The sequence below is a fragment of the Carica papaya genome, chromosome 2 (genome assembly GCF_054855325.1).
Source record: "Carica papaya isolate Zhongbai chromosome 2, ASM5485532v1, whole genome shotgun sequence".
In the NCBI taxonomy this organism is placed as follows: Eukaryota; Viridiplantae; Streptophyta; class Magnoliopsida; order Brassicales; family Caricaceae; genus Carica; species Carica papaya.
Genome location: NC_142310.1, coordinates 8,136,808 through 8,161,797, shown reverse-complemented (window position 1 = coordinate 8,161,797; position 24,990 = coordinate 8,136,808). Strand labels below are relative to the sequence as shown.

Below are 24,990 nucleotides of genomic sequence, written 5' to 3'. Positions count from 1 at the left end.
TATTATGTTTGCTGCTAACCTATTATCAAGATTCATGAACAATCCGAGTTAACTAAACTTCACTGTTGCAAAGAGAGTACTCACGTATATTAAAAGTACAACAGATTATGACATATGACATAGACTAGTAGAAAGCTCGAAATTGATCGGCTATATAGATAGTGATTGGACTAGATGTATTGATGACATGAAAAAGTACATTGGGATATGCTTTTTCACTTGAATCTAATCTTTGTTCATTGTCATCAAAGAAGCAGAGTGTAGTGATGTTATTATCAGCTGAAACTGAGTACATAACAGCAGCTCGTGCCACCACAAAAACAGTCTGGTTAAAACAAATTCTAGAAGATAGTAGTGAGAAGCAAAAAGAACCAACAACAATATTTTCTGACAGTAAATCAGCAATTGCAATTAGTGAGAATCCAATTAGTCATGACAGAATCAAATATATTGCTATCAAATATCATTACATTCAAGAAGCAATCGGCACGAAGAGGTACAACTCAAATTTTGTATAACAGATCTACAATTGACTTATATATTTACAAAATCGTTGACCAAAGAAAAGTTCATATACAATCAGAATTTGATCGGCATGTCGAAAAAAATAAATTAAAGAGAGACATTATTAGAATTAATTTATTTTATTAAATTATCAATTACAAAAAAAATTATAAATTAGCGGTTATAAAAAAATTAAAATAAAATAATAAAAAATTAAATAACAGAATTTAATAGTAATTTAATAAATAATAATTAATATGAGATTTTTGCTGCCTATAGATTATGTTTTGTTCTACAACATCTCATTCAAATTAAATATAATATATTTTTTTCTTTCAATATATCTTTTTAAATAACAACAATTTTATATTTTTGCATTACCAACAATCTTTATTTTTAATTTATTTCCATCACTTTTTGTGGGCGTGTGTGTGTGTATATATATATATATATATATATATATGATAAGTTGAACAAAGGAGGCTGATGATCTCGGTTTTCTACAACACTAAAAACAAGTGTCACCGAAAATAAACCTAAGTGTGTGATTATAGATGAAATAATAAAATTTCTGTTCTTCTTTTGTCTGGACAAAATAAAAAAGGAAAATTAATTACACATGGGTCTTCTTAAAAGAAGAGAGCAAGCATGCGGCCTACTGATCCTCTCGAGGTTCTTCATCATTTGGAGAATCTTCATTTTGGGTATTGTCATCAGTTGGAGTAGTTTCCTCTTTTACTACTGGTTCAGGAACTTGTAAACATTCCTCCGGATTGGTGTAAAAGTAGTCTTCTTCCTTGGGTTTTCCAGGAACCACCAGTCTTTTTGTTGGGTTTCCTACTCTGTCTGCATGAGCTTCTTTTACTTCACTCGAGAATTCTTCCCAGTTTATTGCTCCACTTCTATACAAATCAATCAAATCAACCAGAGCCTTTCTGTCCAGAAGTATTGTTTTCTTGAATCCCAAGAACCTGTTCATTCATTATATTCAACCAAAAGTCGTTGCAGGTTGATCCAACATAGAAATTTCTAATTTTAATTAAACGAATTACATTTATAGTACCTTCGGTGGCCTTCCACAACTTTCGCCATGTTTCCACCATTGGTGGGAACGAAGATATCACTTTCTACTGCAACATGATAATCCAGGGCTGCCATCTGGTTTGAATAGTTCTTGATTGGCTCAAGCTCTTCAGGTGGCAATATAGTTTCCTTTTTAACCTGTTATAATTTATGTATACCTAGTGCAAATTAAGTGAAATATATACATAGATATATAATCCCATTATAAATTTTTGGTAAATAATTCACTAATTTGTTTCTAAATTATCAGGGATGTAGTTAACTGATCAGTATAATTACCAAATTTGGATAAGCTGCTCTGAGCGTTGCCAACCTTCTTTCTCCTCCATATATATCCCCGGCAGCAATATAAACCTGTATATTGCTGTCAATACCCAACGCTTGCATTGACAGTGCAGTTTCCTCTGGTGTTAGAGGACACAATCCTGCTTGCCTTTTCTTCTCCGAGTCTATCACTTTTTTTTTCCACCATGGATAAGCATATCTGATAACATGCATGCAGTTTAACCAGATCAGCCACATGTCTCTCTCTCCCTATATATAGATAGATATATATATATATATATATACGCTTAATTATTACTATTGATTAGTTACCTCATTTTTGTCAATTCTTCAACTTCTTGAGGATTGCAGCCTTCGTTGCAACCAGAGAAGGCAACCATATCCATTTCATATCTGAGATGAAGAACCAGAAAAGGACCTTTTTCTCTGAGAAGACGCACCACCTTCTCCGCCAAGGCCTGTATTGGAGGAGCAAATTTAAGGGCCTTATAATTCGCTTTACACCGTAGTTTCTGAACCTCTTCAGGGATCCCATTATTAGCAAGCCTCGCATCAGTTTTTTGGAAATGCACCACTTCATGCTTTTGTATCCTTGGAAGAATCTTTTTCACCATGCACATAAACATTAATACATAATGATCTATATACCCAATATACATATACATATACATATATTATACTCAAGAAACGTATATACAACAATACACAATATAATACATACCACGTTATAGTAGTATGTCATATTAGACCAACTAATAGGTGGCATGGTGAAAAGCGGTTCTGATGCTTTTTTCTTTTGCTGGGGAGGCAGTTCTTTCAATATTCTGAGTTCGTCTCGCAACGATATAATGAAATAATCTACATCAAATATTTCTGAAAATTGACTGCCATACCAAATTGTCAGATTTTTATTCAGTAGCTGTTTAGTCAAATAAACATGTTAAATCAAAATCACAATGGAGTTAATTATTATTATTATTATTACCTGTGGTCGTTCCAAAATGAGGTATTATCCAGTTCAGGAACAATCATAGTGACGTTTAAAAACCTTGCTATTGCAACCATATCACATATCTATACGTACAACAGTACATATATTTAATTACATATACAAAATATTGAAACCTCTGGTCAGTATATAACAGATTATATTATATGTGTACTTACACCAGATCGCATTTGATTTAATCCTCCGTTGGATGAAATCAACAAATATCCATTGTTGTTGTAGATCCCTGGGATATGATTCAATCGATACATGAATTAATATTAATCAAAATGAGAAAAATAAAGGGTCATCTTAACGCCCTCCGTAAGAGGATCAAACACGTAAAGCTAAGAAAATAGTTTATAAAATTTCATTCTATATCCACAGAAATCATACGCATGCATTTAAGTGCGTACTTCTCTTCTATTTTCGTCACTTTCTTGCTAACCAAACACGTTACTGGAAACTTTTATAAACATACATATATATATATATGTATATGTATATGTGTATGTTTATGAATGTATAGTACTTACTCTCTGGGGGAACCGGATGAGGAAAATGATACGCGGGAGGATGTGACTTAATTGCGTCACTCAATGGTCTGAACTGAATTGCAATGGCCCATAATAGCCCCATGCTCACCGCACGAACCGCCCACAATTTTAATCGAGCCATTCGAATCCGAGAAAGAATCAAGCTCCTCAGCTTTCCAGATGTCATCATCTTTATGTGCCTCATCTTCATCTTACTATATGAATTCTTCTTTTCTTTCTCCTCTCCATATTCAGTGTCTTCAAAACTAGACTTGCGGTAATCACCCATCTCAATCTTTTTCATCTTATACGTGTAATTCCGTCCTTTGCTCTCTAGCTATATGTATATATGTAGATATATATAATCTAAAATGGTAGTGGTGTTTAGAGGTATCTTGAAAGATTTCCAACAAAAAGCGGAGTTTATGTTTGCACAACCAGAATTCACAGATGAGTCTAGAATCCTGGTTTGCATGCAAGAGTGAAGACTATGAGATTGTAGGCTCTTTTTGGAAAGAAGGAAAGACATGTAATTAACACTCATACATCAATACCTGTGCTCACATTAAATATTAGAATAGCACGAGGAATTAATTTAATTTGTTTGATTAATATTCTATTCATAAGAGAAATATGGCTGTTCAAGTTAATTTATTATTTAATTATATTTATTGCTACATTGATTAATCAAAGTACAGACATCTCTTTTAGTTTAAATTGTCTTTTTTAAGTAATTATATGTTCGATGAATTTTAAATCTGATTAGAACTCCATAAAAACAATTGATTAAGATAATAAAACACTATTAACTGCAAATATAGCTTGGTGGAAACGTAATTACTGATTCATAGTTTTTCAGTCTTTCCGTGCTATTGTTACCGTAATTAAATATGGAGGCCGATTGAAATGAAGACGAGAGACGATTTAATTAGCCCATGATAATTAAATATAATTTATTATTGAAACAAATATTTAACTATCTATAATTAAATTCCGGATTTTAAGACTGAAAGCAAGGTACTGATAAATAATTATTAATAATAAATATATAATTGATATAATTATTTTTTAAATAAAAATGTATGGCATGCTCTCCTAATAATAAAACACAAATTAATTGCTCATACCCAAAACTTTCATCAGAAAGGCATAATCATAAGCCGTTTCCTCAGACTGAGCAAAGCGGCCACCTTCACCAAAATGTCCACCGCTCATATTTGTCTTCAAAATGACTGAACCAGAGCAAGAAGAACATGTACTATCTCGTACTTTTGCAACCCATTTTGCAGCTTCCCACACTCCAACCCTGAGAACATTAAGCATTGCTGATCAGCATGTGAATTATAGCCTTTGCATGTCAACCCAAATGAAACTGAGTATAATTACTAATTGCGAGAAAATTTTGCCTTGAATCATGGAAGGACGCTGTAACCAGCACAGACGGATGGCAAATATCACGAGGAATGTTTTCATAAGGAGAATAACTTCGAATGCACTGAAATTCAGACAATATTTCGGGATTTCCAAATTCTTCGTAGTCCAATATTGTCAGAGGCAAGCTAGGATCCAACAAGGTGTTCAACATATCAAGAAATGGCACCTGTTGCAGATCCACCAATTAGCAAAAAAGTTTTCTCATAACAAACTCAAGAAATATAGGCTATAATCAATTTCTTGAAACAAAGTACAGGAAAACCATTTAGAGTAACAAATAGAATAGGGGAGAAAAAGGAAAGCATCATTAACAAGGATCTTCAAGGGATTAAGTACATACATCTGTAGATACCAAACCAAAATTTAATAATAGATTATTAATTTAGATATCTAATGGATACATCGTTACTTAATAGAAAGATTTACAGTGCAACTATTTTCCGGTCCTTAGTAGTTTATCTTATATCTATTTTAGAAACAAGTGTAATAATTAAATGATGCCGAGATGATCCCTTCCCCTCTCAACTTATGGATCTATTATGGAATCTAAAAATACTAGTCTAATCCCCACCCTGGGGTGAGACAATAGCAGTAATGAACATATTTTAGTTACAAATGTGATAAACACATACATATATATATATATATATATTGCTTTCTCGATGTATGAATGAATGATGGAAAATAAAATACTAATCCAATCCACGTCAATGGGTTGAGATTATAGTAATAAATAAAACTACTTCATTGCAAAAGCCAACCTTCAAAATGGCAGCACGAAACAGATCTGGGTACATATTCATAGCTGCACCCACAAGAACACACCCAGCACTGAATCCAATTGCACTGAGACGATCTTTGTGAATATAGCCCTCATTCATTAAGTACTTGCCACATGATACAAAGTCATAGATAGAATTTTGTTTGAACAACCCACTACCAGATTTATGCCACAGATAATCACCTCCACCTCCACCCCTGTCCATGAAAATTAGAATTGTTGTAAACAATGCTATTGGCATTCATTTTAGATATTTTGAGGAATTTGCCATGCAGCATCAAATGTGCAAAAATTCAGCCTTGCAACTGTAAACTATTTCTATAAAATCACAAAACATGATCAGCATTGAAAAACCGTTGAGATAAACCATGATTTGTAATAGACCTCAGAATAACTCCAGTAAAATAATTGCAAGCTTTTTTGCAAAATAGAAACATTCAAAACTTCACATGCGCAAGCTCAGTCCAATCAATTTGAGAAAAACTTGATAGAACCAACCTCACGTCAGCAAATGCCACCACCCAACCACGATCAAGTAAAGTCAGGCGGTCTGCACACCAGCTTTTATCTAGGACTTCCCCATATGCTCCATAGCCTTGCAAAAGCCCTGGTGACAGACTCTTCCGCCAGGTTTTTTTGGAATAGACAATAGTTAGAGGAACCCTCACACCATCGTATGAGATTACTTCTTTCCTTTCACAGCAGTAAGCATCAGAAAAGTCCTTCCAGCCCTGTAATTCAATGTTAGGACCTTCTTTTGCCTTATCATTTTGTGCATGGTGCCCATAGAATGTATCTACTGCATCAGTGGAAGATGATAATGTAGGCTCACTTGAAACACCTCTTACATCATCTTGTTGCACGATAGAGAACATTTTTCGTGACATGTCATAGTCGACAATCACATCAGAGATCTGTGTATTAGAAAGAATATTCAGAACCAAATGGAATTCAAGCATAAGATATGCAACTGAAAGCAACTCAAAAGCATACTGGAGGCTTGAAAGCGCAGTAGATAAGGCTGTCCAAGCCAGAAAGCTATAAAGCATTGCTAGAACTCCAAACATAGTAAGTTTTCTACGAATTATACCACAGGTGATGACAGCACCACTCGATATACTGAACTCCTGAAGTCATGGTTTGAACCTGGAGCAATGCTACATAAACTTGAGGGCAGAGGAAAAAACCATGGATTAAGATTCTCAATCTTCAAATGAGACTGCAAAATAGACAGGAGAATTACATTGCAGTAGCATTCACTAACACAAACAAATTAAAGAAATAAGAAATTTTAAGAACAGTTCTAAATGCTAACAAGAATGTGAAATAAGAAATTTTAATACCTTACTATCGACATTGACAGGCAAATCAATAGAGCATAGCATAGGAAAGCCCTTCTTATCAAGAAAAAGCACCAGATGCTCATCAGACATGTCCATATCTTGTAAGCTGATATCTCCAGTTGGACAGATGATAATCTAAAGCAAAAAAGGTTATGTAAAAGATGAGGAGAGGAACATATAAAGTGCACTGTTTTCTTTTTGAGGTGTACCCATATGAAGACATGTACGCATACATGTGCATCCACACAAGAAAAATAGACAACCATGATTAAAAAAGGAAAAACTAAACCTGCCAATTAGAAGACTGAATGTCTTCAACTCTGCATCTAGCCAAGTAATATTCGTGGCCGGAACACTCTATGTTTTCACTTGAAGGAGCATTTGTCAAAATATAGAAAAAGTCATGGTGATGTTCCAAAAAATACTGCATGCCAGAAACACGCTCACGTACTCTTTGCAAACCAGCTTGTGGATTGGTTGCATCAATCACATAAACCTGAAATAATAAGAACTTAAAAGTTAGCCTTTAGAAATAAGAAGAAAAAGAACAACAAGAACAAAAACAAGAAGTTTGATACGGTTATTTAAGAAAAATTTTAAATGAAATAGATTAGTTGCTTCCTCGGATGAAGTCCTTGAGTTTGAATTGATAGTTATAAACTTGCCATCTTTTGTGCTTGTTATGTCCACACAAAAGTTGTTATCAGTCTCTGTAAATACGGAAAGACCATCCATATTTTTTGATCCTACTCTTGCACAACAAACCCTGAAAAAATAGATACAGGTGAAACAGTATCCTGAGTTTGAAGAAAGAAGGCTCAGCAAATCTGTGAGAGTTTACCTGTAAGGTCGTTGGTTCTTGTCTGATATAGTGTAGAACAGAGTATTGCTATCTTGAGCCCATGCCAAGCTAACAACTCCATCAACCCGTGACCGTGGAGTTACATATCCATTCCTGAGATCCTTAATTTGAAGCATAAACTGTTCACTTCCAGTAATGTCAAGGGTATATGCTAGAAAGTTATGATCAGGAGAAATTCGACATGTACCCACATGTACATAACCTGAAAGTTATAACAGCAAATATATCAGCACTGGCTACTGAAACAATAGGAAATTTTTCAGGAGCCTCAGATATATACTCAGCCAAAAAATTAGAAACTACAGAGAATTTAGAGAGAAGTTAGGGAGAGAGGGAGAGAGGGAGAGAGAGACATGAACAGAACAGAGAAGAAGAAGATCAGAAATGAAGAGAAGAATACAGAAATTTTTTGTGTATTTTCTTGGATGCCCAATTACAATGGCTTGGGGGGGGAGGTATTTATAGGTGACAAGATCCGAACTTCTTCAGAGAATATGCCATATTCTATAACAAATTTCAGTTACTATCAAAAAATCAAGAAGAAAAACAGAAATCTGAAGAAACAATCCAAAAACGCTGCTGGAAACAATAGCTCATCGGAGAAGTAACCTAATTCAAGCTTTAGGATCCAACAGCCAGAATTTTGCCATGCGTCCCTTCCAGAACTTCTTTCTCCGTCAGATCTGCGCCACATGTTTCTCTCTTTCAAAGACACGTCTCCAAAGCAAAAGTATACTAGAGACCTTTTGAAGGAAACTAACAAGCTAACATGCAAGTCTGCTAGCATACAATTAATCCCAATCATAACCAGGACTGGCAGAAGAAGACCCAAAAGTGGACAAGTAAACTTATTCGAAGACTAGTGGAAAAATTAATATACTTGTTGCATATCAGACCAGACATTGATTATACAGTTAGTATCGTGAGTCAATTCATGTACAAACCTAAAGAAATGCACCTAAAAGCCGCCTATATTGACACTTCACTACTTGAAATGTACTCCACGGAAGGGAATTATGTTCAGAAGAAACAATGAGCAACTTTTTCAAGCATACACTGATAGTGACTGTGTAAGATCATTAATTAATAGAAAATCCATTTCTGGATATTATGCTTTTCTCATAGGAAATATGATAATATAAGGAATTAAGAAGCAAAATATGGTAGCTCGATCTAGTGCCAAGTCAGAGTTCAGAGTCATGGCTCAAGGAGTGTGTGAGCTCCTATAGTTGAAGATGATTTTAGAAGACTCGAAGACTCAGTGGATGGACCTATAAGACTGTACTGCAACAATATCTCATCAATTAACGCCGCTTACAATTCAGTACAACATGACATAACGAAATATATTGAAGTAAACAAACATTTTATCAAGAAACAATTGCATAGTCGATTAATATGCACTCTATATATGCATATTGTTTCGCAACTTGCTGACGTATTGACCAAAAGATTAAGTAATCTTGGTTTTCAAACAATTATCACCAATATAGGAATGAATAATATCCATTCACCAACTTGAGAGAGAGTATTAAAAACTATCGTATATTATGCTAGAATGTCAACTAAATAGGGTAAAGAGTATACTAGTAATATACACTTTCTTTGTAATTGTTTTTGGTTTCCTTATATTGCTTCCATTAATTTATACACATATAGTCCTAGTACTCCATAAAATACATAAATTCTAGGATCTTCTTGTCCCACATCATTAGCATTCTACTAACTTAGTTCTACTGTTTATTCTCTAGGAAAAGCACTTTACATTTCCAAGGTATGCTTTCTTGGTCTTTTAGCTGCCAGACATTGTCCTACCATTTTAATAACACACAATGCCAACATAGATACATCTAGAAAGGATGAGCTATGTTCATTCATATTAATGAGCTTAGATATGAGGTCAGTATGATCATTCATTCATATAATGAGCTTAGATATGAGATTAGTATGAAGCTTGCCATATTGTTCTGCAATTTGGTTCCAGTCAAGCAAAATCTGCTCCTTTCCCTTTCTTGAACCATCGAAAAAAGTGTTCAGCCAACTGTTGTGTGTTTCTAGCCTCCTAGACAGAACCGGGTACTCCTTCCCTTCAGGTATGTATTGGAAGTACAACCTGCTCAATTATACCAGAGTACTTTAATTCCAAGTTTAATTATACAAAAAACATTTTAAATGAAGAAAATGATGCCAAAGCTAGAAACAATGAAAAAAAGAATGTAGGACGGACAGGGATGAGAGCAGGGAGAGAAAATTGGAGAGAGAAGATAAGCAGAAGAGTTTTAAGATGGAGAAGAGACATTTAGGAGATAGGAAAATATATCTTCATTTGAATATTCATTGGCATGCCTAAGAATGACACACAATATTCCTTAAATACTCAAGTTACCAGTACAACCAGACTTCTAACTTTCCTATTACTAAAATCTAAGAAGCTAGAAACAAAAATATTCCCTAATAGAAAGAATGCATACTAATCACGTTACTGCAGAAATAACAACATTTAAGCTAATCCAATTAAGTAAAATGCTGGATGCACAGGTAAGCTATCTGCCACCGGTTACCAAGAGCAACTGACATACAGCCTTGTCCTCAAGCGATGAAATAAGGAAATTGGATATTCAAGAATCTCAAATCTTTCCAGGTAGTCCCTCTGAATCCAGATTTACCCACTGTAAGAATACTTCCACATATCTGTTATGGGAATAGATAGTCCTCTGTTTAGGATAGCTAAATGCTCCACTTTGAATTGCCATAAGTAGCTGCAGCAGGGAGTTGAGGAGTAACGGCAGCTTTCACCAACAAACTTCGAAAAAGATACATGACAGACTAGATGATGTTGACCTTCTGGAGGAGGTATGAGCTTGCAAGCCAAAGGCCAATCTGTTGCATGACCTGAAAAGAAAAAATAGTATTTTGGACACCACTTTTTTATACGGTTACAGTTCAGAAACACCATGTCCCCAACCTTGAAGGTCCTCTCTGATCTATATTGATCCACCAGTTATTTTACCTGATTTTAAGCCACTGCAAGCAAGTCTTTCAGTAATTGTCATCTGTTGGCATTCCAAGAGCAGGGACTCTATACTGGCAACAAGAGTCAAGGCCAGCGAAAAGTGTGATGGAGTATATCTGTAAAAGGTCTTAAATAGGGACATTGTGCTGGTATGGTGGTCAGAATCGTACCACCATTGCACAATGCAGATAATTCTCAAAGCACCTATTAGACTGTTCTGTTTGTAATCAGACTGTGGATTGTACACCTAGCTTAGGTGTGTTTGTTTGCTACACAATCAGAGTAACTCTTGAAAGAAAAGGATGGTGAATTTTTATCTCAATCAGAGACAATTATTCTGGTAGGCTATGAAGCTTGTAGATAGTGTTAATGTTATCTATAAAGCAAATAAGGTATGCTGCTTCTTCAAAGATCTGTCTCTAAGAATTTTTCTTGTTCATATCACAAATTTCAGAAAAGATGATAGCCTTCTTTTTCATCTTTCATTCATATTTTGCTTGATACAAAAATCATTCGAACACCGCCTTTTATAGCTGAAAAATATTTAATTGAAATAATTTATAAATAATCAAAACAACCTAATTAATTATTTGTAACAAACTTAACCACTATTATTGGGTCCTAACAAGGACCTTAAATTCCATAGTTTGTACTATGCTATTTCAAGCCTCCATGCCACCTGCATTTCAGATAGAAGCCTTAGACACCTTAGTCCATGCTGTATGTTGCTCACCATCATCAGCTACCACTAATAAAGTGCCTGCCACAAAGTTGTATCAGAAGTCCTCCTTATACTCACCTCTGTATGTTTGGTTGCCAATGTTTTCCGAATTTGATCGCTATAAGGAGTAGCAATTACCATCCCTAATCTGTCAGTTGTGTTTTATAGAGTACAGTGATAACTACAAGTATTATTGCCGCTTCAACTTGAAATCCAAGAAGACATAATCTCCCGTTTGTTTATTTTTCAAGGGGATATCTTTCCTTACTTGAATTTAAGGTAAAGTATTTCTCAACCCTTGGACTCTCCTAGTTTTTCATATCCCCTTTTATCCCTTCTACCATATTTAGCCAACAAAATATTACATCTAAATTCAAATTTCCCTACTGATTCTTCCTACTTAAAATCTGACTCTAATCCAATTGACCTTATTCCCAGCTCAACAATTTTGATTTCAAATCTAAATTCCCAGTCTATCCTAATTTATCACCATCTCAGCTTCTCCACAATAAAACTAACATTAGTGCTCCTTAATCCTCTCATCTTGTTTCAAATTTGAGCACATCAATCCCCTCTACTTCAGCTATCTGAATTACCGCGATACCACCAACCATATGCAAATCTTCCTTAGATGATTTTGTAACTCTCAAACTTCCTAACCCCTGTCCAATTAGATTTGTGTGCTAACAAGGAAAAAGACAGGCAAATCCAAACCCCAAATTATTCCAAGTCTTTTTTGCCTTATCTTCTACATCTTCACTTCTTCCCACATAAAGGCCTTACCTTTTGAACTGAAAACCTTCACCAAGGCCAAAAAAAACATAGTGCAGACAAGCAATGTTTGAAGAATATGATGCACTAATTCAGAATAGGACATGATTTATTGTTCCTCCACCTCCAGGAGTTAACGCTGTGGTTCCAACTGGGTTTACCGAGTGAAACCCAAACCTGATGGCACTCAAGCACTGAAAAGCCAGGTTAGTAGCAGAGAATTATAAGCAGCCTGAAGAAGTTGACACAATGAGACACACAGCCTGATGGTGAAACCAGCATCCATTCGCCAGGTTCTTTCTCTTGTTGTCTTTTTTTTATTGGCCTAAACATCAGCTAGACATGAAATAAGCATTCTTGAATTATCTTCAAGAAGAAATTTACACAAGTAAGCCTTGGGAATTTGAAGATGTTGATTGACAAAATTACACAAATTCCACAAGGCCATGTATGGTTTCAAATAGGCCCTCGTGCTATTTTTACTGCCTTCCTCACATCCATTGGTTTCAAGAGTAGCAAAGTTGATCCCTCCATCTTCATTTTCCTCTCCAGACCTGGCATAGTACTCTACTCTTGTATGTGTATGATATCCTCTTAAGTGTGTTGCAGAACCTTCTCAAGAAGCTAAAAATGAAATTTGGGAAGAATGAGCAATGCAGCCTACACTAATTAGGTATCAAGGTTAGCCATGGAGGAAAAAGAAACTTAAGGCTTCATTTGATAGATGAAAACATTTTTTGGTTTTGATTTTCTAAATTAACATATGTTTATGCATGTATTATTCATAAAAGTATGTAAAAATTACATATTTTATAATAACTAAAGCACAAAAAATTAATTTTGTAGAAAACATAAAAAAACATTTTAGAATATTCTAACTTTGGTGTCACTTTCACTATTATTCTTTTTACTGTTAACTAACTTGTATGGTTTTATATTTAAAATACATAAAATTTAGAAAACGAAAACTATAAAACATTTTCATCCATCAAACAAAGCCTAACTTCATTTGAATTTTCATCACCGCGCCTAATTGCATATAATGTTCCTCAAATACTCTGGGCACTAGTACAACCAGAGTATTCCATAATTGCACCACTTCGTGTTATTACATAAATTACCAATATTTAAGCTAATGTAATTAAGTAAAATGCTGCATGCTTAGGTAACTTCTAAGGCACAGGTTCCAAACACAACATGCTATAAAAACTAGCAATTTCCACTCACAATGGGCAGCGCTGCGAGCATAGTGATTTAAAGCACTTAAGTACTCCATTAGACATACCAATATGGGCGAAAATAGTCACTCTATTAAACTTAAAGTATGAAGGGAGCAGATGAATTATTTTTCTGGAATACATATAGAAATCATACTGAGGTTAACCATGAGAAAAGAGGATGAAATTTTAACACAAAAGATACAATTTAAATGTATTTTTAAGTTTATTCTGAATTCTCTACTAAGTGAATTTCATTTTCATCTCATTCTAACCTAAATATTACTTTTTCAGTAAATTCTAAAAAACATAGCCTTAAAAACCAGCCAAAACACCACATTAAAAATTCATACATGCACGTTTCACCATGTAACTACAAACAGAAAAACCATAATACCAAGGTCGAATCACCTCAAAGTCGAAAGTAAAACTAACATAATATAGGAGGAATCCATAGAAGGATCAACAAATTAATAAAGAAGAAGCGACTAGCAAAAAAATAAAGCGAAAGGGTCACCGAGAAATGAACGAACCAAGGGCCCCATCGCTCAGGAGGAGTAGAAAACTTTTCGGGCATGCGGCTTTTCATCTCAGAAACCAGAGTTCGCTGAATGTTTTTGGTATCGGCCATGAATGCTTGCGCATATGAGTTTTCCTGTTTGAGATATTCCACGAAATCAGGATCGGTGGTGTTGCGCATCCAATAGAACGGGTCTTGCCACGTCATTCCGTGAGCAGAGACGGTGAAAGGGACCTTCTTGGGGAGCGGAGGGCGTTGCTGCGGTAGAGCAAAGCTGTTGACTGATTTTGCTCTGCATCTGGTGGAGAAAGAGGCAGACGATGATATGGCGGGTGTCAGACGTAATCCGAGAGACAAAGAGATGCAGGACTTGGAGAAAGTTAGCATAGTAGTTCGATTGGTCGATGGAACTGTATGGAGGCGGGCTTCGTTTTACATCTGCCGGTCGGCTCCACTTCGAATCAGTTTTTACTTCGGAAAGATGAACTACCTACAGATGCCGGGAAATAGTAAATTGCTTTTTTTTTAATTAATTACAAAAATGGCACTTCATATTTGATTTCTTCCTTAGTTTCGTCAACTTTTTAAATTTTTATTTTTATTTTTCACTAAATCAGTGTTACTATTCATAATTCTACCCGAACTAAGAAAATTCAAGTTAGCATTTCAATCATTTTAATTCAGAAATCTTAACAAGCTACAACAGACATTCAATTAGAGCATACCTCTCTAAGAAAAACTTTTGCTATATCCTTAACAACAAACTTTGCGGTTTGATTCTCCTTCTCCTTTCGTAATTTAATGATACCAACTTACATAGCGTTACTTCAAAAACTCTTTGAGACACAGAAGATTTAAGCAACTTTGTAGAAAAATAAAGATATGTATATTTAAAATAAAAAGTAGGGTAATCGGTTGCTGAGTTCCATGTTTATAGAATGAACGGGCAGGACTTAAACCAAATAAATCCGAAAGTGAGGTATGCATTAACCTCATCTTTTTCGGATACTCATAAAAATGCATTAACAAAACCATTTGTTCAAAAGTCAGATATTAATATCAAGTGCCACAATCACAGACCCATTTGAATTCTGTCAAGTAATTCAATTCGGTCACCATATATGATGTCTCACGCCAAATAGCCCCAGAAATTTATTAACAAATAACCTTCAGGAGAACTAATATTTAATATAGGCATCTTGAATTACAACAGGATCAAATGTTCTGTACAAAGAAAATATTAAGTCGTCATCATCCCTAATTCTCTTGTAACAACGAACAGGCACCAAAAGTCCACAACTTGTCACAGCTTATATTAGTTTTAAGCGAAAGAATGAATGTAAATGACGTCCCTTGAATGTGTCCAAGAAATTTATGGTCTTAAACCACAACCAACTGCCAAAGTATCCGTTTGATTGCTCTAATACCTCAAGTGGTCTTTTACATAAAGTCCCTCGCTTTTTAACTCCATGGCCTCTTTAATTTGCAGCAATCTAAACTGTGGGATATGCCTCCTTGGGTGAATGCTTCTCATCTTCAACATCCTGTCATAAAGGGAAAAAATTAAAACAAGTGTTGAACCAGCTCTCAAAATCCTGTCACAAGATATTGCAAGCTTACAGAATTTTCGATCTTGTCAAAATCATCAGCAAAGCTCTGGTCCCCATCATCTGGAACGCCATATTGACAATCAGCAAAACAAAAATAGAAGACACAAAAAGAGTACCAAGACAAAAATATTAATTATCAGACCAGATCATACATATTTTCAAACAAATAATGATCACACATCCAGAAAATAGGAAATATCATGGACATGCACGCCCTTTTGATGAAGGATCACCCCCAATCCAAACCAACTAACCAAGTGACGGGCAGGTAGATACATCACATCCTAATAATGGTAAAATTATCTGGTTATGGGAAATCAAATTTTAAACGGAGATTGCGTAAGGCTTTTTTTAGGAAACACAGTTTCTTCAGGCTCCCCTGAGGATTTTCTACCTTCCAATATCAGAAATCATCTGACATCATCAGAATAACAAATTTATCTCACAATAAATGACAAATGAAAGTCTAGATACGTGCCAAACCATGAAATGAATATGTCAGGGTTCTTGGATTTACCAAGTTACAAGTGTTAAATGCACACTTACACTAATAATTTACAAGATATTCAAATATAATTAATTAAAAAGTCATTTAAAATGCTGGATGAACTACAAACTCAGAATAAAATGAAATATGAGGTTGCAAGAAGCCAATAATAGTAAAGCATCATATTTTTTTCCATTTTTTATAAAAGAAACAGAAAAGCTAGTTCAGAGAACAGACTCATACCCCCATCACTGTCTTCAAGATCTCCCAATAGAAATGTATCCAAGTCTTGTTCAGCTAATGATGCAGTAGACGTCTTACTCTGGAGTTTGTCTTCTGTTGCTTCTGACTTCCCAGTTACTGGGAGTTTCTTCTCTTTATCAACTTTGTCCTCTGCTTGGAGCTTAACATCATCCATATACTGCTTCTCATACCTGCATCAGTTGTAGAAAGCTAAGATTGCATAACAATACCTTCCTCGTAAATCAAAAGGAATCACATTAAATGTCTCCATGAACTCCAAGCTTTACAAAGGCGACAATGGAACATACATTCTCATGAACTTCCTTCTAATATTACTAGATAATGTTCAGAATCTTAAAAGGTCAGGAAGAAGTTTAAAAAATGATAAAAATATTCATATATTATGAATTATAATTCATGTTTTTTTATCCATGTTTTCCTTTACCTGCCAGGGTACCACCTATTTGTATGCCTCAAACAGTAATATGTTACTCATAATTGTTATAAATTAAACCAAATCTTAATGAAAATTACTGCACATCAAACAGAAGTCGGAACTCCAAGAAATTATGGTTACTTACGAGGCCACATGTGTGCTCACAAGTGTAAAATATATCCTCCAAAATCTCCTCTCTTTCATGACACGAGGACATAATTCATATCTTAACCTTGAGATTTGCTGCAACAAAATAATTATAAGAAAGAAAAAAATTTATTTTATATTCAAACAAAATTTGAAATGTTAGCTAAGTCTTCACAAAACTAAATACTATTGAAGAAGATACCAAATGGATGACAATGATGATGGTCTAAAAGCCTAACTACAAGGCATAAGGCCTTTACTGAGCATTAGACATCTTCTGGTACGCATGCCAGATGCAGGATAACATCAAATCTGTTTAATGTGTCAAATATCACCACGTTGCAACTTTTTTTTTTCCAAAAAGACGACTATCATAAACTAATGCCAATCCATTGTTCTCTGCTAATCAAATCTGAATCCGCTAGCCAAAAAAGAAGGGCAGACAATATAGGAATTCACTAAAACATAGACAGAACTATTTCGATGGACCCAAATGGACAAACCTCGCTTTCCCTTTCAGACATATTTCTCATAGACAGCGAAGACGTTTGCTTCATACATGAACAAGTAATCGAGCAGCATTGAACTACACTATCACGCTTACCAAATAGCACAAGTTTTCCAAAATGAACTCGAAAAATAACACAAACTTTGTAGGGAACTTCAAAAAGATTCTCGACACCAACTGTCACAAAAGACGATAACAGACAACAAACAAGGAAAGAAAAGAAATTACCTTAACAGTCGCAAGGACAAGCGTGGCATGTTTCTCCTGCCACTCTGAAAGATCCTTTCGTACATTCGACGCCGTCTTTGGCACATCATCTGCCTCCGGTTCATCTATACATCCACCAAATAAATTACAACAAATGCTGGAGCAATTTTATAACCGAAGAGGATACATTGACAGAAAAACATACCTTGGACAGGAAAATTCTGGAAAGTGCTAGAAGTAAGACCTCTAACGAAGTCTCTCAGGTCATCGGTTATGCCAAACTTCAGGAGCTCCGAGTCGGAGATCGCAGGATCCGAACGGGAGGAGGGGTTGACAATGGAGAGAGAGGAAAGCTGAGGGGGAATGATGTCAGAAATGGACTTAATTTGCTGGATCTGATCAGCCTGTTTGAGCGCGACGGCTTTGAGCTGATCGGCTCTCTTGGAGGCCTCGAGAGCAAGTTCCTTGGACTTCTTGGCGGTTTCGGCGACGAGATCGGCGATTTTGGTGGAGGTAGACGGCAGGCTTATCGTTTGGGATTTTTTGGCTGCTTCTTCAGCGAAGGTCTTCGCTCGTTTCCACAGATCCTCCATTTCCGGGGATAATTCTGATTGTTTGCTTGCTACTTATGGTTATTTTGGTTTTTGGATCTCCCGGGCAAAGAAAGCAAATTACACGATGTCGTTTTTTCCACGAGCGTTTTTTCCCCTCTTTTTTTTTTTCTTTTTTTTTTTTTATTTTATTCTCACTCTTTTTGTCTGAACGTGTGACTCTTTCGCCGACAATAATCCAAAAAATTTCTTCTGATTATTTTTATTTGGCTCGAGTAAATAAGAAGATTTCAGAGAAAAGATATAAACATGGAAAATACACATAAAGAGAAATTTTATTATGAGTTTATGACCATTTAGAAATTAAAAGTACATATAATTTTATTCAGAATATCGATTTTATTATGCTCTTGATTTTCATACAATTATTTCTCGATGAAACTCAAAAATATTAATAATATAAGACTAACTAATGATTAGTGTGTTACGATTTGCTAATAATAGTAATTAGTGTGTAATAAATCTGGTATTGAATAATTATTGCTTAATGAATTGGCATATCATAATAAATGAAATTCATGTTTGGTTTCTTGTGTCTAATAAGTCATAATTTTGGTCGCTTTTATATGATATAACTTGCACCAAGTTGAAGAATCATGTGATATAATAGTCACAATTTTGTTATTGCAATAGCACCAAATCCTGCAGTACACTTCCATGTTTTTCAGGTTAGATGCAAGGCCTGCACTGCCGTCATACCCATCCGCATCAAGCAATTAACATCTGCTGCTTTTTAGCTTTTAAAATTTTTTTTAGAAATTTTTTCTAAAAAATCGTTTTAGTCAATCATGAGAAAACAATACTTGATATATATTATGCAAAAACTGAATTAACCCACAATTCTTTTCACCATGTTAATAACAGATGGTCACCTCTGACATCAACATCTTTTTAACCAGATTTCCAGGTTATATAACGCTCTGCAATCTGCTCACCAAAACCATTTTGGACTTGTTTTTCAGTATATATGTGTGTGTGTGTGTGTGTGTGTATAATTCAGAATATTATTTTTTATGATTTTTGTACGTACCATTTTATGCTGCATCTTGTCCGGCTAGAAAATATTGCATAAAAGTTATATCAAGCGAGGATGAATTCGAACATGAAAGCAAGTTTTGGGGAGTCTAAATTAATGGAGAAAGAATTAAAAGTGAAACCAGCAGGTGTTCGGTCTCCTTTAGCTTGTATGGAGCTTGCTATAATGGCAACTTTCTCCATTTTGCTGGTGCTGTGGTTTTCTGTAACGAAGTTGATAGGCAATGAGAAAAGACTTTTAGCGCCAAAAGAGCTGTTCTTTTACCCTTACATTTACCCACCGGAAAGTGAGTATGCGAGAACCAAAGAGTACAAAGAATCAGATTCACAAACTTTTAACATTTCGTATAATTTTCTGATGTTCTCTTTCAGGGATTTATGAAAACAACGGGTATCTAATGGTTTCCTGCAATGGTGGATTAAACCAGATGCGAACTGCTGTAAGTAAAATTAGGCTTTCTGTCTGTTTTTACATTCTGTAGGCTGCCCTTGTTGGGTAACAAGATCTTTTTTAGCTGCTTTGTAGATAGCTGACATGGTGGTAATTGCGAGGGATATGAATGTTACACTTATAATTCCTGAACTAGATTCTGGTGGGTACTGGCAAGATCATAGGTAGGTCAGAATTCAACAAACCACATACATGCACGAGAAGATTGTATTAAAATTTGTAGAGGTTGACATTCCAATTGGTGATATGGCAGTTCATTTGAAGATATATTTGACCTCAATTATTTCATTTTATCCTTGAGAGACGAGGTTCGGATACTGAAAGAGCTGCCTCAAAAAGAGAAAAGGCTCGTTGAATCAGAATCGGTGTACTGCATGTATCCTATTAGTTTTGCCAGCATGAAATATTACTATGACAAGGTTCGTTTTCTCTTTTTATTTCATGTCATTGGTGATCTCCAATTCTACAAGGGAGCAAATCTCATTGGTAATCTAACATTTGCAATTACAGGTTCTTCCTCGCATAAAGGCCCATCAAGTCGTGCGTTTCACTCTGGCTGATGCCAGGCTTGCTAATAATGGTCTACCTGATGAGGTTCAAAAACTGCGGTGTCGAGCATATTACAACGCAATGAGATTTACACAAGAAATTGAAGAGATGGGTCAAAAGATTGTTAGCATTCTAAGGCAAATAGGTCCTTTCTTGGTTCTTCATCTCAGATATGAAAAAGACATGATTGCATTCACAGGTTGCACAGAAGGGTTCACCAAAGAAGAGAGTAAAGAGTTGACAAAGATGAGGTGAACAGGAACAGACCTTTTTAGTTTCTCGCAGTAATATGTACATATATACATTGAAGTAAGATATGGTTTACACTTGATTCTCTATAATGAGGCCAGGATTTGAGCCTGATCAGAAACAAAAGTTGTAAAAAGATCTAACTGGGAACAAATTGTGTTCATGCTTCCCAGATATTCATTCGCAGGATGGAAACATTACCCAATTGATTCTAAGAGAAGAAGGCAATTCGGTTCATGCCCTTTGACTCCGGAGGAAACAGCCCTTTCATTGCAAGCTCTAGGCATTGACAGTAACATGACAATTTACATCGCTGCTGGAAATATTTATGCAACCGAAAAGAGAATGGCAGTACTGAAATCAGCTTATCCCAAGATGGTTGGCAAAGATTTGGTCTTGAGCTTAAACTTCGTAAGCACTATTTCATGGTCAATGTATATAATAGATTGATGTTTTTGTTATGTGAAACAGCTTAGGAAGGAGACTCTACTGGAACCCTCAGACCTTAAACCCTTCCAGAATTATTCAAATCAGATGGCAGCATTGGATTATATAGTGGCGTTGAAAAGTGACATTTTTGTCCCTACTTTTGGAGGAAATATGGCAAGGGCTGTTGAAGGCCATAGACGGTATTTGTTAATAAAATTTTACTTGCATTAACATGGTTTTGCATACGTAATTAACTCTCTGACCTCAAATCTGGAACTGAGAATTTAGTATCTGGATCAAAGATGCTATATGAATTAATTCCCGACAAAAACAAACAATAGGGACCAGTATCACTAGAATCAATTAAACATCAAAGATCTTGTTATATGGATTAATTCACTAGAATCAAATATAGATTGTTGGATTGTTTGACAAGAGAAAACTAATGGCACGTGATTCTTTTGGACAGATACTTGGGATTCAGGAAAACAATACTTCTGGATAGGATGATTGCAGTGAATCTGATAGATCTTCACCGGAACAGAACACTGAGCTGGAAGGATCTCTCAGAAAAAATGAAGGCAGCTCATGCAGAAAAAATGGGGCAACCAACAAGAAGAATAGAGAAACCAAACCAACCAAGATACGAGGATTATTTCTATTCTAATCCACATGAATGTTTGACGCAACTTGCAGAACCACCTAGCACATAATTCTTGTTTCAAAACTACTGAATGTACTACATCAGATTTGGCATTACCTAATAAATGGTAATTATGTCTGAAAATGCAGCAATAGGTAACAGTGATTCCACCTTTCCCTCAACTACTACATGACACCAGAGCCTGTAAAATTTAAAAAGAAAAAAGAAAAGAAAAAAGTTCCCCCTGATACTAGTGGAAGACCTCACAACAGAAAATTAAAATCTGAATAAATTTTATTAGCAGTAAAGTTTACAGGGATATTCTTCAGCACCCGCCAAGATGTTGGGAGCATAAAGAACTCAGAGGAAGAGAAAAAACTTTAAGGTAATGTTAGAAGATTAAAGAAATAAAAGGAAATTGGTGTTTAAAAACTAGAGGGCAACATAAACACAGCGTCGGGATCTACCACCAAGAGTATACTCTTGGAAGATGGAGGTGGGGTCTTGGCACAATTCAGAAAAACAATATTAATACAGGACCCGACCACGGGCAAAATTGAGTTTAGATGAAGAAAGGTGCGAAGTTAGGACAAATTCAACTTGAGAGATGTCACAATCCCAGACCTAAGACGGACTTGTGTTGCAGTTCCAAGTCTTGATCCCAACCTAACCTAAGACCTAAGACTCCATCAAAGACTCAAGATGTGGATTATTTTTAGTTCAACTCAACATAGTCTATGTTACGAGCTTGACTTGACTCTAGCACTATTTCGACCATGGCATGGTCCAAATCCTGATTTAGTTTAGAGCACTTCAGTCTCAGCAAACCTGACATATACGGTCCCAAACCTAACCCGACATAATGCACAATTCCAATCTTTAGGTCAACTTAGCCTAAGGTGCCAACAGAACAGGGAAAACATCTCCATCCTACTCGAGATACGGTCTTGGCCTAACATGGCTTGACCAAGAAACTTCCAGCAAAACCAGGAACATTGTCTTTGTCCTAACTGGTAACTGATTGACTAAATTTATTGGTAATTTTGTCTCTTCAAATTTTTAGTTTGTCTTCCATCCATCATTGCAAAAATATTGACTAGAAAGATGGCCAAAGTGATGGATAAAGTGGTGGATAAGTGTCAACATGCTTTTGTAAAAGGAAGACAATTCTAAATGTGGCTCTTGTAGCTAATGAGATCATGGATAAGCTGTTATTCAGGAATAGAGATGGTGTCCTATGCAAGTTGGATATGGAAAAACCATACAATCATGTAAATTGGGATTTTCTTGATTACATGCTGAGGAGATTGGGATTCAGAGACAAATAGTGCAGGTGGATTTACTTTTGTATTACTACAACTTCTTTTGAAGTGATGGTTAATGGGGGTCCATCTTCTTTTTTCAAGATCTTCAAAGGTCTTAAACAAGGTGATCTATTGTTATGAATTCATTTGTAGGGCGTAAAAATAGAAGGCAAGACAGCAGCTAAATATGAGGTTAAAGTTCAATTAAACATAGAATACTAATTAATATTGAATTTCTGAATAACAGGATGTTGAAGTTCAATTAAATATGAAATTCTAATTAGTATTGAAATCCTAAGTGGTATATGATTTTTCATTAGTATTGGATTTCTAAATAGTATAAGATTTCTAATATTTTAGTACAGTATTTCTAATTAGACTCATATTAGTATTCCTAATTACACTCGAATCAGTATTCTCAATTAGACTCAGATTCTTAAGACTTGTAACCTCTATTTAAAAGGGTATTCTTATTATTAATAAAACAAGTCAGAATCTATCTCAAACTATGAGATTGGAGTTCTATCAAACGAAGTTTAAGATAGCAGCTTCCTCTGATAAGCCGTAATCTCTTAACACAAAATAGATCACTCATATAATAAGAACAATGGTGTTAGCTCCTTGCTTGAAAATGATTTTGTTGTTAACCGTCCGGTGACTCAATCCTTAACCAGGAATGTAACATCTATTACCTCCCCAATTTTTTATTGTTGTCATGAAATTCTTGAACAAAATGTTGCTAAGAGCTAGAGAGCTGCAATTTCTTAAAGGTTTAAAGGTGGAGTGAGGGTGAGCATGTGGAGGATAATGCTTAACCTCATGTGCATTTTACTGAGTTTCCAGGCAGTTTTTGGTCTCAATTTCAACTTAACCAAGTCTGAACTGATGAGAATGGTGATGTGAGAGATGCTTCTAGGTTAGCGAGAGTTATGGAGTGTAAAAGGAGTTGCCAATTAAGTACATGTTGTTACCTTTGGGAACCAAATATAAATATGTGAGAATGTGGAATCTTGTGGCAGCAAGGTTTGAGAGGAGGTTGGTAGGATCAAAGAGAAACCTCTTGTTCAAAGAGGGGAGACTTGCACTCATTAAAAGTACATTGACTAACTTCCCCATTTTTAACATGTCCCTTCTAACAACCCCAGTGAGTGTTGCTAAGAGACCAAAATCAATTCACCGTGGATTTCTTTAGGGTGACTCTGATGATAGGAAAAAATATCACTTGGTGGTCTAAAGTTGAGATCTTTAGTGGACATAAATATGGCCTTACAAGGTAAGCAGCCATGGAGATTCATAAAATAAAACAATATCTTATAGTGGATAGTGATAGTAGCGAAATTCAGTACTGTGAATAGTGGATGGAACCCCAGAATATTGACTAGACCACATCAGAAGGGGATGTGGAAAAAAATATGCATGAGGAATAAATTTCAAGATTGCATCAAGTGGAGAGTTGGCACTAGGGACAGAATCAACTTTTGGTAAAATGCTTGGTTTAGAGGGGGAGGGGGATCGCTCAAAGATCAATTTTTCCATATTTATACTATTGCATGACACAAAGATATCAAGGATTTTTAGTCATTCAGAGATAATGGAACCGGAGGGGGGGGGGGGGGTGCATGTAGAAATTATGATAAACCTCAATGATGAGGAAATTAATGACTGTGAAACTCTCCTCACTTTCTTTACATAAATAAACAAGAGTAATGTCCAACCAATTTGGAGTCTCAATACGAAAGGATCTTTCTTGGTCAGGTCTTTCAGTAATTATTTGATTAAGAATGGAATCATGAAGATTAATTTTCCTTTTCGACAAATCTGAAAAGTTAATACTCCACTTAAAGTTACTATTTTTGCATGGGAAGCAAGTTGTGGGTGTATTCTGACTATTGACAAGCTAATGAGGGAAAAGATTTTGGTGAATGATTGTTTTCTATACAAAGGGGAGTCAGAGTCTTGTAACCACATCCTTCTTTGGTACCTGCTTGCGTATAAGCTATGAACCAAGACTTACGAATTACTA

The 24,990-nt window shown here is 35.4% G+C and overlaps 4 protein-coding genes across 12 annotated transcripts; 1 reads left to right on the top strand and 3 right to left on the bottom strand.

Moving 5' to 3' along the window:
* Positions 1 to 1,023: 1,023 nt before the first annotated feature.
* On the bottom strand, positions 1,024 to 3,700 carry LOC110826030 (rhamnogalacturonan I rhamnosyltransferase 1-like). The gene is made up of 8 exons (XM_022056609.2): positions 3,397 to 3,700; positions 3,040 to 3,107; positions 2,858 to 2,946; positions 2,594 to 2,756; positions 2,185 to 2,474; positions 1,867 to 2,071; positions 1,568 to 1,725; positions 1,024 to 1,475 (listed from the first exon to the last, which is right to left on the bottom strand). The coding sequence occupies exons 1-8, from the start codon at positions 3,698 to 3,700 to the stop codon at positions 1,160 to 1,162; spliced, it is 1,593 nt and encodes a 530-aa protein (XP_021912301.1). The 3' UTR covers positions 1,024 to 1,159.
* On the bottom strand, positions 3,596 to 14,919 carry LOC110826029 (Prolyl oligopeptidase family protein). Of its 9 annotated transcripts, none has more exons than XM_088213131.1 (13): positions 14,784 to 14,919; positions 14,072 to 14,548; positions 9,775 to 9,929; positions 7,796 to 8,018; positions 7,578 to 7,720; positions 7,244 to 7,452; positions 6,955 to 7,089; positions 6,702 to 6,830; positions 6,110 to 6,525; positions 5,592 to 5,808; positions 4,803 to 4,996; positions 4,524 to 4,702; positions 3,596 to 3,733 (listed from the first exon to the last, which is right to left on the bottom strand). In XM_088213131.1, the coding sequence occupies exons 2-13, from the start codon at positions 14,443 to 14,445 to the stop codon at positions 3,702 to 3,704; spliced, it is 2,406 nt and encodes an 801-aa protein (XP_088069257.1). In that variant the 5' UTR covers positions 14,446 to 14,548; positions 14,784 to 14,919; the 3' UTR covers positions 3,596 to 3,701. The 9 variants fall into 9 exon arrangements, with proteins under 9 accessions (XP_088069257.1, XP_088069262.1, XP_088069263.1 ...); XM_088213136.1 differs by lacking the exon at positions 14,784 to 14,919 and adding an exon at positions 10,378 to 10,708 and having other exon boundaries at positions 14,072 to 14,209; XM_088213137.1 differs by lacking the exon at positions 14,784 to 14,919 and adding an exon at positions 10,396 to 10,708 and having other exon boundaries at positions 14,072 to 14,209.
* A 261-nt stretch (positions 14,920 to 15,180) lies between these two features.
* LOC110826032 (BSD domain-containing protein) lies at positions 15,181 to 18,375 on the bottom strand. The gene is made up of 6 exons (XM_022056611.2): positions 17,902 to 18,375; positions 17,718 to 17,821; positions 16,980 to 17,077; positions 16,399 to 16,589; positions 15,679 to 15,728; positions 15,181 to 15,602 (listed from the first exon to the last, which is right to left on the bottom strand). Exons 1-6 carry the CDS (start codon positions 18,287 to 18,289, stop codon positions 15,552 to 15,554), a joined length of 882 nt encoding a protein of 293 aa, XP_021912303.1. The 5' UTR covers positions 18,290 to 18,375; the 3' UTR covers positions 15,181 to 15,551.
* A 1,034-nt stretch (positions 18,376 to 19,409) lies between these two features.
* LOC110826031 (rhamnogalacturonan I rhamnosyltransferase 1-like) lies at positions 19,410 to 21,733 on the top strand. Its single transcript, XM_088211868.1, has 8 exons — positions 19,410 to 19,629; positions 19,715 to 19,782; positions 19,869 to 19,957; positions 20,047 to 20,212; positions 20,304 to 20,593; positions 20,765 to 20,969; positions 21,063 to 21,220; positions 21,490 to 21,733. The coding sequence occupies exons 1-8, from the start codon at positions 19,410 to 19,412 to the stop codon at positions 21,731 to 21,733; spliced, it is 1,440 nt and encodes a 479-aa protein (XP_088067994.1).
* The last annotated feature ends 3,257 nt before the right edge of the window (positions 21,734 to 24,990 follow it).

Bases quoted from the DNA above. Each gene is read 5' to 3' on its own strand.
- LOC110826032 (XM_022056611.2), bottom strand. From the start codon at position 18,289: ATGGAGGATCTGTGGAAACGAGCGAAGACCTTCGCTGAAGAAGCAGCC. The intron at 17,822-17,901 runs GTATGTTTTTCT...GTGGATGTATAG, and splicing joins CCAGAATTTTCCTGTCCAAG to ATGAACCGGAGGCAGATGAT. The intron at 15,729-16,398 runs GTATGAGTCTGT...ATGGCGTTCCAG, and splicing joins TCTTGAAGACAGTGATGGGG to ATGATGGGGACCAGAGCTTT.
- LOC110826029 (XM_088213131.1), bottom strand. From the start codon at position 14,445: ATGCTAACTTTCTCCAAGTCCTGCATCTCTTTGTCTCTCGGATTACGT. The intron at 7,090-7,243 runs GTTTAGTTTTTC...TTTTTGCTTTAG, and splicing joins TTCAGTCTTCTAATTGGCAG to ATTATCATCTGTCCAACTGG. The intron at 4,997-5,591 runs GTTGGCTTTTGC...GATCTGCAACAG, and splicing joins TTCGTGCTGCCATTTTGAAG to GTGCCATTTCTTGATATGTT.
- LOC110826031 (XM_088211868.1), top strand. From the start codon at position 19,410: ATGAAAGCAAGTTTTGGGGAGTCTAAATTAATGGAGAAAGAATTAAAA. The intron at 20,213-20,303 runs GTTCGTTTTCTC...TTGCAATTACAG, and splicing joins TGAAATATTACTATGACAAG to GTTCTTCCTCGCATAAAGGC. The intron at 20,594-20,764 runs GTGAACAGGAAC...CATGCTTCCCAG, and splicing joins AAAGAGTTGACAAAGATGAG to ATATTCATTCGCAGGATGGA.
- LOC110826030 (XM_022056609.2), bottom strand. From the start codon at position 3,700: ATGAAAAAGATTGAGATGGGTGATTACCGCAAGTCTAGTTTTGAAGAC. The intron at 2,947-3,039 runs GTAAGTACACAT...TTGTACGTATAG, and splicing joins TAAATCAAATGCGATCTGGT to ATATGTGATATGGTTGCAAT. The intron at 2,072-2,184 runs GTAACTAATCAA...GCATGTTATCAG, and splicing joins GAAGAATTGACAAAAATGAG to ATATGCTTATCCATGGTGGA.